General features: G+C 38.6%; 1 protein-coding gene across 6 annotated transcripts in view; it reads right to left on the reverse strand.

Moving 5' to 3' along the window:
* LOC135469064 (vinculin-like) overlaps window positions 1-20,391 on the reverse strand; it is a 68,248-nt gene that overhangs the window by 34,643 nt on the left and 13,214 nt on the right. For all 6 annotated transcript variants that reach the window (XM_064747587.1, XM_064747589.1, XM_064747586.1 and 3 more), the window contains exons 2-3: window positions 6,412-6,519; window positions 3,355-3,526 (exon numbers count right to left, since the gene is read on the reverse strand). In XM_064747587.1, the coding sequence (XP_064603657.1) occupies window positions 3,355-3,526; window positions 6,412-6,471 (232 nt within the window). In that variant the 5' untranslated portion in view covers window positions 6,472-6,519. The remainder of the gene's footprint in view (window positions 1-3,354; window positions 3,527-6,411; window positions 6,520-20,391) is intronic.

The raw sequence follows: 20,391 nt of genomic DNA on the forward strand, positions 1-20,391 counted from the left end.
CCATCAAACTGTTGGGTCAGTGCAGGTTTGTGGTAAAGCCTAGCAGTCACCTATAAACTAATTCCTGTTTTATTCCAGGTCTGATGTTACTTGAGAGGTCCGGGGTGTTGACATGTACAGGTGCACATATATGGCTGGAGATTTTGTGCCTAAGGCTGAATTCAGTGGTTTGAATGGTCTTGGCCAAATTTTAGCACTATGTTATATCCAGAAAGAGCATTCCCTATAAATAATGATAACACTGCTGGTGTTGCCTGTTTGTGTAGAAGGTCAAGTGAATAAGACAAAGTATAATTTGTTAAGGGTTTGCATGGCTCTGTGTATATTTGATCTTTATGATCCAGTAGGGAATAAACCTTGGTGAACCTATGATGACAGACACAGAATTTCTCCACTCTATAGGTATGACTATGTCAAGCATTTAAAGTCATAACAAACACCTTGAAAAATAGAGAATGAGAGTTCGTTACTCATATAAAATTTAGACAGTTTACGGCATAGGAGATATATTTAACAGGCATTTTTTTTTTATTTTAATAGAAAACACATGAGTTGGTGCAGAAAAATCATACCATTTTTTTTTTCTTTCATAATGAGAGACTGTTATTTTACTGAGTATACATGTCAGTTTTCTGTGACATATTTTGGAAGATTAAAAGAAGTAATTTGAACAAGCCTGTGCTACATGTATATGAAAGATAAGGTTAAACTCATTTATTTGTAAATTTAAAACAGTTTTGACATGTGGGCAGTAACATGATAGTGCCCCCTAATGTGGCTTGTTACCCAAATGGCCCTTCCCTCAGGACTCTCAGATATATATAGCCCTTCAGGCAGAGCCCTGGGTAAATATAGATCACAGCCACTGGGATAGAGCCTCAGTCCCTTCAGTTGGTTGATAGGGAGGGGGGGCTGTTACCATAAACTCTCTACAAATGTTCTTAACAAATGGCTTCCACTGCAACATGGTGTGGATAGGACAACATTCATTCTGGTACTGCAGTCATATACAGGTACTGTACACTGTACATGTACACTATTACAGGTCGCATCTGACAAAAATTACTTTCATGCTTCAAACCACATATGTACTGATACGTGTATGTGCGTGGGTCGGACAGACCATCCACAGATTCTGTACACTGAGTATCAGTCTGCTGATTCAGCATAATTTATTCTGAACATATTCTTATTCTATACATAGAATTCCACCTTGAAACTCTTGACAACAAAGACAGGAGACAAGATTGGTTGTGCACACATTTTGTTCTCGCCTAATTCTGCATAAGCGGGGGCCTCCGTGGCTCAGTTGGTTAGTGCGTTAGCACAGCGTAATGACTCAGGAATCTCTCACCAATGTGGTTGCTGTGAGTTCAAGTCCTGCTCATGCTGGCTTCCTCTCCGGTCATAGGTGGGAAGGTCTGCCAGCAACCTGCGGATGGTCGTGGGTTTCCTCCAGGCTGTGCCCGGTTTCCACCCACCATAATGCTGGCCGCTGTCGTATAAGTGAAATATTCTTGAGTATGGCATAAAACACCAATCAAATAAATAAATAAATCTGCATAAGCAAGACATGTAACTTGATACTGTTTAAGCATTAACACGAACAGTTTAAAATCACAACATAAACTAAGGTAAACTGACAAGAGGCTGTATTTCACCGGTTATATGTGACCTGCTCCGTCGTTGTTGCTCAGGTTTTCCTCTCCATGCTGTACATCTTTAATTATAGAATTTCTTCCACTTTAATGACCACAAAACATGACCCCTTTACAAATGACACTTGCATGTACATATACTACATATGTATATATTGTCTGATTTATTTATTTATTTTATGGCTGTCATGATTTTTTTCATTTATGGGATAGCCATCAGTTTTACAAATGCAGGTGAAACGAAATGCCTAGTGCAAACCACCGACCTTTGTCAAGATGCTGACAAACTTTCCCACATGACATGCCAATAGGCACACATTAATGGCAGACAAACTGTCTTCGATGAAAGTTAGACAGGGCAAGCAGAGTAACAAGCATCACCCACTGCTGCTTACTGTCACCTAGGACCCACGAACGTTGACAGTAGGACAATTATACGGCATAAGTGTACCAGTATATTTTAAGCTTTAGTGATTTGCAGAACTATTTGTAATACTGCTCTGTATTTCAGGTCATTTATCTGGGTACTGTCAGTACATCCACACCCAACGACATCTGGTAGAGACAGTTACCCATCGTTAATACACTAGATAGGGTTCAAAGTCAGAGAAGGCTAGATAAAAATCATGTGGATTTTTCTGCCTTTGGAGTTTAATCGACATTGCAAGTTGAGCATTATTTTTGAACCCAAAAACATAATTGGGTAATCTGAGGAAGAATTAAAAGAAAATGCAACACTATAGACCAAATGAATATATGATTAATAAAGTGCCCAAAGGAAGTTTAACAAGTACGACTTTATTTTTGTGATGTTGTACAACAGAAATATCACTGCTCAAAGTAAGTAAAATCACACTCAATCATTGAGGCAATTGAAAGTGCAGCCACGTTATCAGTTTTCACCCGGGACCGGTAGATCCAGGATCAATCCTTGGTCGAGTCACACCTAAGACTTTAAAAGAGGAAGTTGTAACTTCCTCGCTTGGCGTTCAGCATGAAGGGGATAGTGCAACGACTGGTTGACCCGTATCAGTATAATGGCTCGGGCGGGGCGGCTTACTTGCCTTTGGTAAGTCGTCTCAGTGATGCAGCACTAAAATAAAAGAGCGGTGGAAATCCGTCCTGCAACAAGGAGGCACATTACACGTGCATACACCCTAATGATTCCTTCGTCGTCATATGACTGAAAAATTGTTGAGTACGACGTTAAACCCCAAGTACTCACTCACTCACTCAGTTTTAAACCAGTTATTTCAATAACCTACCGACAAAGCTATTTCTGCTTACGTCATTCAAACTCTGTATTTAACCATATGTGCGTGGGGTATGAGTGACACAACATAATGTTTCAGCCCATGCCCTTGTCAGAAGCCCTCTTTAAAAGCTGATTTACAGAGTCGCCAAGTATGCCAGAAGAAAGTGTTTGTGTTAGTTACTTCCATTTCCATACCTCTTCCTATATATATATAGATTATTTGACGCCTTTTCTTTTAAATTTGAACAGGACAATGAGATTGTGTTTTGTTTAATTATTTGGGAATTTGGGGCCATTTTTTAAATAGTTACACTGTGAGAAAAAAGTGGGAGGTGGGGATATGTACTGCTGTCCAAATGTTAGCACTTTACCAAGTGGAGGCCATTAATGATCAGCTGACTTGTGTGAGTAAAACAAACATTATGATTATTTCACACAAACCTCTTGATCCCTCAATGAGTTTTTTCCTGGCGGGTCCGGAATAGGGGTCTGATCGGAGCATATCAGAGGCCTGCAGCAGTAAGATTGAAGCCTCCTCTACCCGGTTAAGCGCCGGTGGCATGTCCTGCCTCAGGATCATATCCTTACTGCTGTTTATTGTGTCATAGCCAACCTGAGATAAATAAAGACAACTATAAAACACATACATTCTCATGTACAGCATGTCTCTGGATCTGGAACTCCAGCATTAATTACCAGGATATATATGGCATTACAGCTTTAAAAAAACGAGGTATACTAAAGGAAGTAAATTGCTGTTAAATTTGTTAAACCTGTAACACTACATAATTACATGTAGCGTGTGTACATTGTGTGTACATGTAGTGTGAGTCATAAACTCACTTTAGAAATGGAAACTTCACGAAAATTTATTTGTGAGTTGGCTCAAGTGATTTAAACTATCATTTGGTTTGTGATTTAGTGATCTACAAATAAACCATAAAGTTTGCATCACACAGAAAATGGTTTCAATTATGCTCTTGTGTGTTATATAAATAAAATGGGTGTTATTAGTGAAGTGACATTGTCCATATTTATGTATATACAAGTTTATCCTACATTTGCAGCCTACACAAAGGCACTGATGAATATATACCAAAGGTAACAAAGATGAAGAAAGTGTTTACAACATAAATTATGCATTAAATGTTTATTGTTAGCATAGTGAAAAAAATCAAGACAATACTCAAAAAACATTCTTTTCTCAACACAAAGCATCTTCATTTATAAATTACAACCTTTATCTATATTTGCTTAATTATAAAATCATTTTGGTGTTCTCGCATCCGAAAGTATCTGTCAGTCATGAACAAATAGCTATAGAAATGCCGCATGGGAGCCAACTCTTCATGTTGATCTACCATTACATCTGTACTGTACACCTCTCCTGTGAGCTTCGTACCCAGGAGGAGGAGGGTCAATAATGAGATCAAGGGTCAAATATCACTGAAATTAGAGGGGGTTCCACCTGCGAGGCCCCTCAAAAGGTGATGTCGAATTTGCTGGTTCAGCAGAAATCAAACTACATGTAAGTTCTGAAGCCCAGCACAACACCAAACTAGACAAGATACTTTTCCTAGCTTCTTGAAAAGATTTAACAACTGACCTATACATGTACGTGTATGTACACATTAATAATATATTTACACAATTTTAAAAAAGTTAACTGATCTCATACAACTTAACAAGCTATATGTAGCATAAGAGTGGGTTTTTGTAAAAATGTTTCTCCATTCACAACTTCAATGCAAATAAGGTCAATGTAACATCCTATAAAATCTTATACGCATACTTTCTAATAAAAATATTTATTTATTTATTTGACCAGTGTTTTTACGCCTTGCTCAAGAATATTTCACTTATGCAGCCCAGGGGAAACACATGACCACTGGCAGCTTGCTGCCAGACCTTCCATTAGACTGGACAGGACGCCAGCAATAACCACATTGCTGAGAGGTTGCATTGTGTTGGCATGGTAACCACCTTGGCTACCCTAATAAAACGTATACAAATACATGTAAATGTACATCCTGATATGGACAAGTAGAATACTAATTGCCAACAGTACTGTAAACTGTTTCTAAAACCTGTAAGGCACACACAGTCTATGTACCTGGGGAGATGAAAATACCAGCTGTTGCAGTCTGGATTAACCCTAAATAAACACAGTTAGGTTTAAAAGAGCAGGGTTCATGGTATCCCCCTGCTCACCACCACAGCTGTGTTTTAACTATGTGGAGCAGACCTGAATGTACCGTATGGTCATACAGGTACCCCTGATGACAAGTACACTGCTACTGCTGTAGCCATTCCAAGATGCCACTGTTCTCAGTGGTGGCGGAATGGCTACTTCGCAGTTGATACATCTACATATACATGTGCATCTATGTTGCATGTTGTCTTTGTTACCCGTTATCACAAAATGTACTGGCTGCGTGCCTGTAATAATATGTGTTCATCTGTGCCTGTAATAATATGTGTTCATCTGTGCCAGTAATAATATGTGTTCATCTGTGCCTGTAATAATCTGTGTTCATCTGTATAGTGAGATTGTACACAGCTGCCCATTCCTCTATTTATATAAGAAAAAATTTGAAATACTTCAACTTCTGGTTCTTTTTACTCGACTCTTCTCACTTTGCACATTTTTCTTAAAGGGACATGCTGGTGATGCCAAAAAAATTGTGCTGTTATTTCAGACATTATCTACATAACTTTGACACTTCCAGATGTTTACTGACATGTATCTGACTGTGAGTGAACAATCAAATGTTCAGTTTTATCTGGGGTTACCTCCCCATGTTGTCTAGATGACGAGAGATCTGAACTTTAAATGGTATTGTGTTGTAATCATGCGAACTACCACATAACTTCAGTTCTGCTGTACCAATTGTTGTGAAAAAAGAAAAATCGTATGTGGTTAATTAGAGTTAAAAATCGCTTTCAATGCATCATGATGTTAACATGTGAGACCCACGAATGAACATTGCATTGTGGGAATCTTCCCTTTATAAATCTCCCGAAAATGTCGAAAATCGAAAATGTACGCCCAAGAGGTGTAGTTTGGAGTCAAATGCGCTTTTGTATTTGGCTGAACCAACTCAATAATTCTGAATTTCTTTCAGCTATATGTCAATTTAACAGCTTTTGTTTTTGTTTCATGCAACTATTTGATGCGCGACTGCCTATGCTCTACTGAAATTTCTGCAAATGTTTGCCTCATTCTCTTTGCTTATAAATCTGTAATATCAAAGTTATACAGTTACATATTAGCATTTAGTGAATTCTTTAATTTGTAAAAAGACAAACAAAAGTGGAAATTGTATGTGTGTGAAACTAATATTCAGAAGTAATCCGTCACATTTATTTTTAGCATTATGTAGTCCTCAATCCAGACTGGGATCAACGAGAAATCACTACTTCAATGGGATATGACTTTAAAAACATTTCTGCAGATTCTTCCTAATTCTTCTGTTAAGTTACAACAAGCTGACTTACCCTGACTAGGTTATCCACTGCCCTTTTAACAGCCTGTATAGGAATAGCCAGATCTGGCATAGCATTGCCATCTTCAGCTTCTTCATGGAGAATCACCAGTTTGGAGACCTGTAAACAGACAAAACAGTACGCCTGATTTAGTACAGAGCACTACACAAAAAGTATGTACCTGAGAAGTAAAACAAAACATTTAATCAACACATCTCAGTCAAACCATAAGTCCACCATCATATGATGTGGTGTCCGTATTAATTAAGACTTCCTGATCCACACGCACAAACTCTCTACTCTACTATGACAATCATATGGCAACTTTTCAAAAAATTTTATGTCGCTGTACATTTACCTTGGAAATCAGATTATACACATGTGCATGACACATGTCATACAAATTCTCTTCCACCATAACTGATTATAAATCCTACTTGTAATCTTAATACATCTAAATGCAAATGCTTTCGTTTCATATATGCATAATGCATATAACATATATACCTACTGCCAATGTACATGTAAACTCATATGCATCAACCAACAATGAGTAGCAGGAAATCCTGTAGTCCCACGGATCACACCTTACCCTAATAAGATGGTTTAATAAAAGGACAGTGGTATCCCCCACAAATGCAGCATACCTACATATATACATGTTTGGTGATTGAAATATACTGTGGCTTTTGGAAATATATCAGGCGATGGAGAAATCCTTCAAAATCCTAACAACGTTAAAAGGCAGTTTAGGCAGTATCTGTATAACAGTTTACATAACAAACATTTGTGTCATGGATCTGGTACATATACATGTAGACAGTAAAGTCTTAACTCAGTATACACTTATAAACATTTACTGTATATGCAAGTTCAAGACACACTGAGCTGTACGATTGTGTGCAGAAGCAAACAAGCACAATACATTATGTATGTGCAAAGGCAATGTAAACCTGTAGGAACCATGTATGTGCAATGTAAACCTGTAGCACCCATGTATGTGCAATGTAAACCTGTAGCAACCATGTATGTGCAATGTAAACCTGTAGCAACCATGTATGTGCAATGTAAACCTGTAGCAACCATGTATGTGCAATGTAAACCTGTAGCACCCATGTATGTGCAATGTAAACCTGTAGCACCCATGTATGTGCAATGTAAACCTGTAGCAACCATGTATGTGCAATGTAAACCTGTAGCACCCATGTATGTGCAATGTAAACCTGTAGCAACCATGTATGTGCAATGTAGCACCCATGTATGCACAATGTAAACCTGTAGCAACCATGTATGTGCAATGTAAACCTGTAGCACCCATGTATGAACATTTATTTACTTGATGAATGATTTGACTGATGTTTTATCCTCAACTTAAGAATTAAACATAATTCTTCACTGACATGGTTATACAGGATTCCTGATGTGAAATGGAAGCACACGTGTACATGTAGTCCACCAAAAATGACATGTTTTGGCAGGTATCATTTAGTGAGTTAAACAAATGATCGGATCAATGTTAATTATCAGTCTGACCAAATGGGGGAAGCTTCATTCAAAATGAAAACCTCACTGTTCAAAGGACTTAGGTCTCTGGTGCTGGTCTACTGACCTGGTAAAAGGTCTTACAGTATATATATTTTGTTTTATTTATTTGACCATTCATAAAGGAATTTTATAAAATGCCATGCAACTCAAAATGATACTTTCTGAGAGCTTTTAGGTTTATGCATGATAAAATTTGCATGACCTTAACTTTAGGTTGGAAATCCATCATCTTTTTGTATAACTTATTTGTTAATTTCACTAGAGCCTAATTAGTTTGGTCGTCTAAAGGCTTGGGAACTTAAATTGCTCTTAGTCTAGATATGTAGATACATGTATGGTGTAAATGTACATTGAGTTCTTCTTGTAATGCTGGCACACTGCTATAACTATGTCATTTAAGCATAACAAAAACAGGGAAGCTTGTTAGCACAAATTAGATTAGCCAAAGCGTCTGCCACATCTGGTTAAACTTCAAAATGTGGAAGCCTCATTTAATAGTCGCTTGAACATATGTAAAACTTGATGTTTAAAGGAGCAGCTGTCTTCAAACATTTGTCTAGTTTTGCTTTACTTTCCAAGTTACTGTGCATAGCCAAAAACAAACAAAAAAATCCAACATCTGCCGGTCATTTATCCAATTGGATGCTTTTTGTTTTGAGGCTGAAACACATTTATCAATCAGACATCACGCTAAAGGAAGGCAGACTCAAACTGAATGTACATGTACAGAAGAGATGAGTTGTTTATTTTGTGTCTTCAGTCCCATGCAGCTTTATGCCAGGATGCTCCACGTCCAACTATATCATACTCAGGATTACACTAAACTGTCTCCACTCTCTTTGTGTCTTCAGTCCCATGCAGCTTTATGTCAGGATGCCCCACGTCCACCTACATCATGCTCAGGATCACACTAAACTGTCTCCACTCTGTGTCTTCAGTCCCATCCAGCTTTATGTCAGGATGCCCCACGTCCACCTACACCAAGCTCAGAATCACAATAAACTGTCTTCACTCTCTTTGTGTCTTCAGTCCCATACAGCTTTATGTCAGGGTGCTCCACGTCCACCTACATCATGCTCAGGATTACACTAAACTGTCTCCACTCTCTTTGTGTCTTCAGTCCCATACAGCTTTATGTCAGGGTGCTCCACGCCCACCTACATCATGCTCAGGATCAAACTAAACTGTCTCCACTCTCTTTGTGTCTTCAGTCCCATGCAGCTTTATGTCAGGGTGCTCCACGTCCACCTACATCATGCTCAGGATTACACTAAACTGTCTCCACTCTCTTTGTGTCTTCAGTCCCATACAGCTTTATGTCAGGCTGCTCCACGTCCACCTACACCATGCTCAGGATTACACTAAACTGTCTCCACTCTCTTTGTGTCTTCAGTCCCATCCAGCTTTATGTCAGGGTGCCCCACGTCCACCTACATCATGCTCAGGATCAAACTAAACTGTCTCCACTCTCTTTGTGTCTTCAGTCCCATGCAGCTTTATGTCAGGATGCCCTACGTCCACCTACATCAAGCTCAGGATCACACTAAACTGTCTCCACTCTCTTTGTGTCTTCAGTCCCATGCAGCTTTATGTCAGGGTGCCCCATTTCCACCTACATCATGCTCAGGATCAAACTAAACTGTCTCCACTCTCTTTGTGTCTTCAGTCCCATCCAGCTTTATGTCAGGATGCCCCACGTCCACCTACATCATGCTCAGGATTACACTAAACTGTCTCCACTCTCTTTGTGTCTTCAGTCCCATGCAGCTTTATGTCAGGATGCCCCACATCCACCTACATCATGCTCAGGATCACACTAAACTGTCTCCACTCTCTTTGTGTCTTCAGTTCCATGCAGCTTTATGTCAGGATGCCCCACGTCCACCTACATTATGCTCAGGATCAAACTAAACTGTCTCCACTCTCTTTGTGTCTTCAGTCCCATGCAGCTTTATGTCAGGATGCCCCACATCCACCTACATCATGCTCAGGATCACACTAAACTGTCTCCACTCTCTTTGTGTCTTCAGTCCCATGCAGCTTTATGTCAGGATACTCCACATCCACCTACACCATGCTCAGGATCACACTAAATTGTCTCCACTCTCTTTGTGTCTTCAGTCCCATGCAGCTTTATGTCAGGGTGCCCCACGTCCACCTCCACCATGCTCAGGATCACACTAAACTGTCTCCACTCTCTTTGTGTCTTCAGCCCCATGCAGCTTTATGTCAGGATGCCCCACGTCCACCTACATCATGTTCAGAATCACACTAAACTGTCTCCACTCTCTTCGTAGCTCACATCCATGTATGTGGGCACATGTGTGAAGGAATACATGCACCATACCGTGTGATTCAACAAGAGTCTGCTATTACATGAACGCGCAGCTCAATGTACATTGTACATGAGTAGGTGTATAACAAAGTCTTGGGTTAACGGGATATGTTTTCACTGTGGTGACTGGCTGTTGAATCAGGTTCATCATGAGCTGGTCATACAAGGCGCTGCTCACACATACATATACATGTACATTCATCAAACACAATATTTACTCTACGATCCAAACATACATTTTTACATCTGATATTCTTCACAAGTATTTAGTGTGCATGCATAAAATGTCAAAAGTGGGATGCTACGGGGAGTCTGCTACTTCATGTTCTCTCCACGTATAAAACAAAAAAGTCTACAACAGGGAGACGAGCATCAAAAAATTTTCTACAAAATTCAGTGTACTGTACATGTGCATAGATGTACAGTTCCTTGTACATCTATCAGAGAACAATACTGCAAAATGGTTCAGTTCAGGGTTCAAAGTTTACTTTTGTTCTCAGTCGCACTGTGCACCTAACTTGATTTGCTTTACTTCTGGATGTCACTGATTCTCACCACACTTAGCACTGAAAGTTTATGTTCCACTGTATAAACATGTATGTATATGTACATGTATACATGTAACTTGTTCTTGTATATTATAGTACAAGTCTAGTAGTATATATAGTACAACAATCAAAATGATACGTGTCACATTATATGCAGGAGACAACATTCCTCAAAGGCATGTACAGGTGAACTTACAACATATATGTAATAATATCAAGTAATCTCTCTGTGTAAGTGTCTGAAATCTTTAAAAAATGTCCCCTTTAATGTAAAAGGTGAAATTCGACTCTTGGGGCCTCCCACATTCTCCACATATTTGACATTCTGGCTGTAGGAGTGCATTTTCTGAATGGCTGTGGCTTGTCAAGCTGGGGCCTGGCTCTTACTGACTCTTACAGATCTGAGGTTACAAAGCATAGCTTCACTATGTAATGTATACATGTATGTATAGATGCTTCAGATTTAAGGTCATACTTTACAATTTTTCAGTCATATGACGACGATCGGAGTCATTAGGTCTGTGTACATATATTGTCTTTACTTCTGGCAGAGCAAGTCCACGCCGCAACACAAGTTTCATGCCGAAGACACCAGACATGACACCCCACCCAGTCACAACCTGACATCAAGGCAACCAGTCAATTTTACTTGCTCCTGGTGCTGAGCGCCAAGTGAGGCCATATCAAGAACCATTTTAAAAAGTGGTATGACCCGACCCGGGTTTGATCCTGGGTCGGATCCTTTTTCTATTTCAACACTTGCTTGACTGGGTGACATATAATTAAATGTTACATGTACATGTAAGTACAATTGCACACTTTGATACACAGGACCTCGCCTGTAAAATGGTGCATAAGTACATGAAGTATGTGTACATTATACATATACTACATAAAGTTGTTAGCTGTTTACATGTGTAGGTGAGCTTTCCATATGAAAAAAGTGTAGAAGTGTGCAATTTCATGTACACTGACACAAGAAGAAAGCAAGTACATGCATATAAATAAAGAAGTAACTTTCACTTGATGACTGCTTCCATTTTTTTCTAAAGCAATTTAGTTTAGGTTTACAGATGAAAAGCAGAAAACACCAGAGCTGGCCATGTACATTCACTGCTCAGTGGTTATAAACAGATTTTCTTATCAAGCCATACAAGTATGAATGTATAAACATTTTGTAATGGTTCAGGCAGTATTGAATTCAAGTTTAAGGTAATTATTTTAATTCACCCAGACAAGGTCCCCCACCCCTCTCTATTTGAAGAGGTATTCAAGACCCACATGTACACATGAATTGCACATGTACACTTCACTGCTAGTAGTAGTGAGCCATACATATTTAAGAAATACATCTAGAAAATGTGCAGGGTATGCCAAACTCATTTTGCAAGGTGTTCGTTTCCCTTTTTTCCACGTACCAAAAATAGTACAGACTAGTTTAACCTTGATGTACAAGTAGTGTGGCAGTGACAGGAAACACAGAAGGGAGGAAGGGACTGGGGATGGAAGGGCTCAGTGGTAATGAGTCATGTTGAAGCAGATAGCAGCAGCCAATGGTTTTGATCCTTATCAGCCAGGAAGCCTCACAAAGTGCACTGCACGTGGTCTGGGCTGGCTAACCTTCACCCATGCAGTCAGATAACACCAAAACACTGCCAACTCCAGTGCCTCTGGCACCTTTCTACAAGCTCAATTTGACCTGCAGACTGTTTCCAGCATAAACTCACCCCAAAACCCAAGTAAGAAAGCTGTGATTGGTTTTGTGGTGATCAGTTATGATTTTACACTCCATTCAAGAATATTCCACTCACATATTTGTACAGTATATCTGTGAGGTTTATGGCCAAAGTACCTCTTGGTTTAATTTACACGTAGGTTGTTATATATTTGCGTGATCGTTAACAGAACACCCCACCACCACACCATCCCTTCACTTTGGCTTCTACTACATGTTATCTTTATTTTCCTCAGTATTGCATGCAATGCCTCTTACACCAGCTTATAATATTTACATGTAAATCATGCTCAACCATTCCTGCCTTTCTGCAAACTTAACTAGCCCAATTGTTTACAGGGCTGGGACTAGAAAATTTTACTGACCTTTACAATGGGAACCTGTTATTATTTTTCATATGCACTGATCTCTATAATGCCATTGGAAGTGTAGATATGTCAAAGTCAGCAATGGTAAACCATCTTTTAACTGTAATCGAGCCGTTTAAACTTTTGAATCGAACAAGTAGAACCAATGTCTGCCATGTTTTCAGTTTGCACTACAGCAAAGTTCCAGGAAGGTGATGGCTGTTTGAAAATTTCTTCTTCAGCGATTTTTCCTTAGAAATTTATTTGGCTTTAACTGTTTTTCTGGCATTCCACAAAAAAAAGGGATACTCTGTTCACTGTATTTTATTTTTCAACAATTGATCTTTTCATTAGCAAGCCAGTACCTCACTGGAGGTTCGAGCATGAAACCTGGCGGACATCAGTTTGAATTTTCAATTCAAAATTTTCCATGTTTGGAATAATGGTATAAGAGGGTTTGCCAGTGCAACTTTTGACACCTTTTAAACTTGTGTAGGTTGTGGTATCACAGTATGCCAAACATTAGGATAGACTGGAGTTGTAAAAGTTTGTGAAATTTTCCTGAAGACCGACATTAGGACAGACTGGAGTTGTAAAAGTTTGTGAAATTTTCCTGAAGACCGACATTAGGATAGACTGGAGCTGTAAAGGTTTGTGAAATTTTCCTGATGAACAACATTAGGATAGACTAGAGCTGTAAAGGTTTATGAAATTTTCCTGATGATCGACAATAGGGTAGACTGGAGTTGTAAAGATTTGTGAAATTTTCCTGAAGACCGACATTAGGATAGACTGGAGCTGTAAAGGTTTGTGAAAGTTTCCTGATGATCGACATTAGGATAGACTGGAGCTGTAAAGGTTTGTGAAATTTTCCTGATGATCAACATTAGGGTAGACTAGAGCTGTAAAGGTTTGTGAAATTTTCCTGATGTTCGACATTAGGATAGACTGGAGTTGTAAAGGTTTGTGAAAGTTTCCTGATGATCGACATTAGGATAGACTGGAGTTGTAAAACTTTGTGAAATTTTCCTGAAGACCGACATTAGGACAGACTGGAGCTGTAAAGGTTTGTGAAATTTTCCTGATGATCAACATTAGGATAGACTAGAGCTGTAAAGGTTTATGAAATTTTCCTGATGATCGACAATAGGGTAGACTGGAGTTGTAAAGCTTTGTGAAATTTTCCTGAAGACCGACACACATGTACATACATGACCACAAGACAAGCTATAGGTACTACATGCAAGTTACCATAACCTGTCTCAATGGGCTGTAACTTATCATGCATTCAGTTTTTCTTAAATACCTGCACACGTTTTAAACCTACATGGCTACATGCATATAAGCCTATGTATTCTTAACTGTATAACAGTACATGCATTTCCTGATGATGGCACAAACATAGTAACATAGTAAATATAGATCCACAATTATGACTTCAATATTCAGAGTTACTTCCTAATATTTTCTCAAGTCAGGAATTACATGGTAATTAATATGCACAGTGACACAGCAAATCCACGAGGGAACATCACCCTCAAGTTACTGTGCTCTACATGTGTGCAAAATCAGAGCTCAGTACATGAAGTACTTTTTATGATACCTTCCCTCTCCTATATTTTGTTCAACGTTAATTTTAATACACAATACACAAAAAGTCATGAATTTTGTAATTTTCGATATTTAATGTGCATACAAACAGCAATTCAACGATGGAACATCCCCTTCAGGCTAATGTACTCTACATGTACACGCATGCAAAACTGGGTATCAGACAGAAGAAGTCATAGCATTATATACTTGACCAACAAAGGCTTGAAATGTTTCACTGTGAATTTATTTATTTATTTATATGATTGTTGTTTCATGCCGTACTCAAGAATATTTCACTTATACAACGGCGGCCAGCATTATGGTGGGAAGAAACCGGGCAGAGCCCGGGGAAAACCCACAACCATCCACAGGTTGCTGACAGATCTTCTCACTTACGGCCGGAGAGGAAGGCAGCATAAGCTGGACTTGAACTCACGGCATTGGTGAGAGTCTCCTGGGCCATTACGCTGTGCTAGCGTGCTAACCAACTGAGCCACGGTGGCCCCCCACTGTGAACAATTCAAGATTTAAGAAAAACTTTTTTTCCCTTTTCCTCATTATATGATGGCAGTCTGATTGATAGATGGAGGAAACCGGGTACAGAGCAGATAAGGGCAAGTGTATATTAGAGTGCACATGTATATAAAAACAGAAATAGAGAATGATATATACAGTTTTATCAAGCAGGCACAGCAACTGTGTTACTGACTCGAATTTGAATAGTAAATTTTAGGCTCTCCATCACTTTCAAAACCTGGTCCAGATATAAACCGGTTTACCTCAACCTAATGGTAGGAAAACATTGAGCTGTTTACAAGATATATCCACATATTCTTTAACAGAAAAGAAATACTGTATTCAACTTTGTCCAATACCAAATTAGTCATCTGGCAGTTTGTTTTTTTTTCATCTTAAAAACATATTTTGGTTTGTTTGAAAAAAAATGAAGTTAAGCTTCAACACCAAAACACCATATTTTTTAACTTATATTTTTGATTTTAAAACTGCAGCTTGGTGGCAAACTTTAAGAACAAATACAGTCATCGCATTTGTTTTTAGACCAGTTAACATTCCTGAAGAGGAACATGTGTCATCAGAGTAACATACTGAGGAAAGAAGAATGATAATCATGTGTAAATCACACATGTGCATACCATTTTCACGAAGTACAATACACATACATTTAAGGGGTTTAGCTCTCCCAAACTAAAACTTCACTATAACTCAGTATTTGTATTTTGTCATCAAAATTTAAGCAGTGTATTACCATGCTGCTGAACAGTTATCTGTGGCAGGATCTGACTGTTGTCAGCTACATGTAAGCTGGCCTTCACACCTGCATGTACATGTGCATGTATAACAACTAGGCCTTGCATTTCCAGGGACAAAAACACAAAATCATCTATAAAGCTGAAGCAATGAACTGTTTGCTAGTGAGAATAGTACAACATTTACCTTAAGACATCTACATGTACTTCAACAACAACAAACTATAGACAAGAACATGACGATCATTAACCACAAACGTGATTGTCCTCAGAGCAGACTTTCCACAGCTTAAAGGCAAATGAAAAGTTGGGGAGTCCACATTCACTTAGGGTCTAACAAGAGGGAAATATACATGCGTGCATATCCATTATACCTTCATATAATGCAGGTCACAAAAGCAACAGAAACTCAATTCTTGATCCAGCTCTTCATGAAAAACCTATATGAATATTTATTTTATTTATTTGGTTGGTGTTTTATGGCGTACTCAAGAATACTTCACTTATACGATGGCGGCCAGCATTATGGTGGAAGGAAACCGGGCAGAGCCCAGGAGAAACCCATGACCATCCGCAGGTTGCCAGCAGACCTTCCCATGTACAGCTGGAGAGGAAGACAGCTTGAGCTGGACTTGGACTAACAGTAACCACATTGGTGAGAGGCTCCTGGGCCATAATGCTGCGCTAACCAACCAAGCCACGGTGGCCCCCCCTACATAAATAAGAGTTCCAGAGACTTGACTTATTGATACATTATGTCATACCTGTACATGCACGGAATATATCCATAAGAATATTCCTTATATTGAGGAAGTTGTCTACATGTACATTGGATATTCTGGAGGAGAGTTTACCTTCCTACACACAGTGTTCCTGCCAGACCCTTCACTTTCAAGTGAATTTTCCTGACACTAATTTGAACTTCCCTGTTACAAACCCAAAACAGGAGACTCATGCCAATGACCTGAAATCATCCTAAAATTAAGACCAACAATTCTAAGTGATTAAGAAATGATCCAAAATTACCACATTCATTGTACATTGTACAGTGTACAAACGTACATGTACCAAACACACACACATGTGGACATTTTCTTCTAAATATATCTTAGGTGAATTGATTAGGGGGTGCTGTTCCTCAGCGAGAGTCGGGAGAACATGGTTACAATTAGCCGAGGGCTGTCTGTTGTGTTTTGTTATCAACAGTCACAATGTACATGCATTTTTACACACTTATTTGTTCTTGACCTAGAACAGTCATCTTAACTTTACACCATTCTGAGAGAGCAATGCCACTGACACAAAACACATTTATCTACAGTCCTGCCACCAACTCCTCCAATGAGGGCCCCAAGAGAGAACCTCATTGCTACTGTGACTTGAAATGCTCTCCATGTCGCACATACAAAACTTATACATGTACATGTAACTTGCCGACGGTGGTAGTTTACTCCCAGCACTCTACCTACTGTTTTCCACCCATAATATACTGGTCACCATCAAATACAATCTATATATGTACATGTGAAAATATTTAGAGCATGGCATTCTTCAAAACAAAACCCCAAAAAAAGAGCAAAGGCTATTCCAAATAACTCACTTTTAAGAGACACATCAATGCAAAACTTCAGCTCAATACATAAAGTACCGTAATGATGTCATGAAATTTATGGTAATTTATATGCACACAGAGCCTCAGATTCCCTCTCGCATCATAGTACATTGTACACATTTAAATACGATCCATATTATCCTCACATTATATACAAGTATTAAGGTTTTAGAATGTGGCAAAATTTTACCCTATTTTCAAACCATGAAAGGATAATGTATACAGAAACATTGTACATACAGGGTCACCCATGTACTAACACTGTAGTGTGTGCTCAGCTTTGCCTCTTCAGGTCAAGGGGCAAGATACATGTAACCCATCTGGTAACACTCCACATTTGAATAATCGGGGCCTCTATACATACATACATACATGCACTATGTACACACTGACAGTAGAGATCAGAGCATAGTGATTCCCAGAGAGGCTTGACCTCAGACACAATGTCAACATACATGTGTACTTCACTGCCATACACAATGGTAAAGGCATAGCGATCACACACAGTACTTAACTTTTTGAAGAGCAGACATCACATTCTATAACTTGCCTGTTCTTGTTCATAAGGTTTATTAAAATTTGTCCAATTTTTCAAGTTTGAGTGTTACCGTTATGAAGCAGATGTTTCAAAAGGAATGTGCATAAAAAAACAAAAAAAACAAAAACAACATTATTTACATGAACTGATGTAGCCTACATATAAATTGGCCAGAATTTACTATTTTTCACAACATTCTAAAATAAAGTAATTATTTCAGCTCTCCCTAAAGAGGAATAAAAATGAATAAAGCATCAACCAGTGTTATTTTCTTTTCAATAACTCTCTCACTGACTACTTTAACTTTTCATTCTGTTTTGATATAGGTTGCAGTGTTAACTTGTTTTTTCTAAGGTAACTTGCCTATAAATGTGACAAGTAAAATTTTTTTTTCCCCTGTCCAAACATTTCTTTACTCAAACACACTTGATAACAAATGCCATTTTGGGATGAAAACATGCTAAACAGTTGCTGCCATATGCTAAATTGAAATGCAGAGGGCCCACATTAGAAGACAAGAATTATTTTGTGCTTTCAATATTTGGCAGTATATAGTATAAATCTGAAGTGTTTCTATGTATATATTGCTAACTGTACTCAAGATTTCAACGTGTACAGAAAAATCACAAGATTCTCCACAGTCATCCACAGATTTGATTATAGGCTAATAATAACCATATATTACTGTAATCTATCTATTTAGATGCGGTAGTTTTCTCCCATAATAATGCTGGCCGCCGTCGTATAAGTGAAATATTCTTGAGTATGGTGCAAAACACCAATCCAATAAATAAATAAACCCGCAATACATATATGTAGAGTTTTGAAGGTCTGTGGTACAAACACAGGTACAAGTACATGTATGTGGAGTTTTGCATGTCTGTGGTACAAACACAGGTACAAGTACATGTATTTAGAGTTTTGCATGTCTGTGGTACAAACACAAATACAAGTACATGTATGTAGAGTTTTGCATGTCTGTGGTACAAACACAGGTACAAGTACATGTATGTAGAGTTTTGCATGTCTGTGGTACAAATGCAGGTACAAGTACATGTATGTAGAGTTTTGCATGTCTGTGGTACAAACACAGGTACAAGTACATGTATGTAGAGTTTTGCATGTCTGTGGTACAAACACAGGTACAAGTACATGTATGTAGAGTTTTGCATGTCTGTGGTACAAACACAGGTACAAGTACATGTATGTAGAGTTTTGCATGCCTGTAGTACAAACACAGGTACAAGTACATGTATGTATGTAGAGTTTTGCATGTCTGTGGTACAAACACAGGTACAAGTACATGTCTGTAGAGTTTTGCTTGTCTGTGGTGCAAACACAGATACAAGTACATGTATGTTGAGGTGTATATATAGAGATATCACACTCCAGTTAATAAATGTACCTGTTGTGTTATATCTCCTCGTCAGTTTGCACTCCAACGACTGAGAGACAATGACAGGCGACAAGAGGCACAACAACTCCTTCATCAGAAGTATTTCTAGTACATTAAAATGAACAGTTCTAATACACCTGTGGAGTCTTCAGCCTAGAAAGCAGAGTGCAGATTGACACCACCCAACATGACATTTTATGCACATTGACATCTTAACAAGACTTGCACCTGTGATGGTCTAATTAAACTGGACTTCACCAAATAAAAGGCTGGATAGGTTACAGTCATACAAGTTAAGTTGTTGCTTGTTTCACTGAGAATATAAACATTTTCACACATTATATGTCAATAATAATGTAAAAATAAACAAACTGTCAAGTTACATGTACATGAAAAAGAAAGCACAAAAAACCTGTTGTAATAAAAAAAAATCAATATTGTCCATAAAAAATCCTATGTTGTAAATACAAACAATATAAACTCAAGTTTTCGCTGTTTTAGCTAAACCTACTTTTCTTCAACCAAAAAACCTATTTGAGGGGAGTAACAAGAATACCAAGCTGACTAAAACTGCACGTGCTATAGCTGCAAATACATACAGTACAAGTATTTACCACAAATCACAAGGAGTGATCATATAGCAATGTGTGGGAGCATCTAAGTTACATATAGGCAGACCCACAGATGCTCCGGCCCAAACACAAGACATGTCAGGCTCACAATCCTGACTATACAGAAGAGGGGCTGTGCTCCCACACAAAATACAGGCCAGCTTGCAGGTCATCCTTGTAGGTTGGCAGCTGAACTAAAGCTACTATTTTAACACACACATCAGGTGGACATATGTCAGTGGAAGGTACCAGGATTTTTTCACCCCTGTCAGATGCCCTATTATGGAGGCACTCATGCTAACCTCTCAACAGCCCGGTTGTTCTCACAAGGTTTGCAAGCACAGAAAAACTCCAAATATAGGTGTAAGGAAGTGGCCACGCCTGACTGTAGGTTCAATCTGGAAACATCTGGACCCTACTATTCAGGTTCAGGAGTACATGTATATGCATTGTTATACTTAGGT

Source organism: Liolophura sinensis, chromosome 6 (genome assembly GCF_032854445.1).
Source record: "Liolophura sinensis isolate JHLJ2023 chromosome 6, CUHK_Ljap_v2, whole genome shotgun sequence".
NCBI classification, from domain to species: Eukaryota; Metazoa; Mollusca; class Polyplacophora; order Chitonida; family Chitonidae; genus Liolophura; species Liolophura sinensis.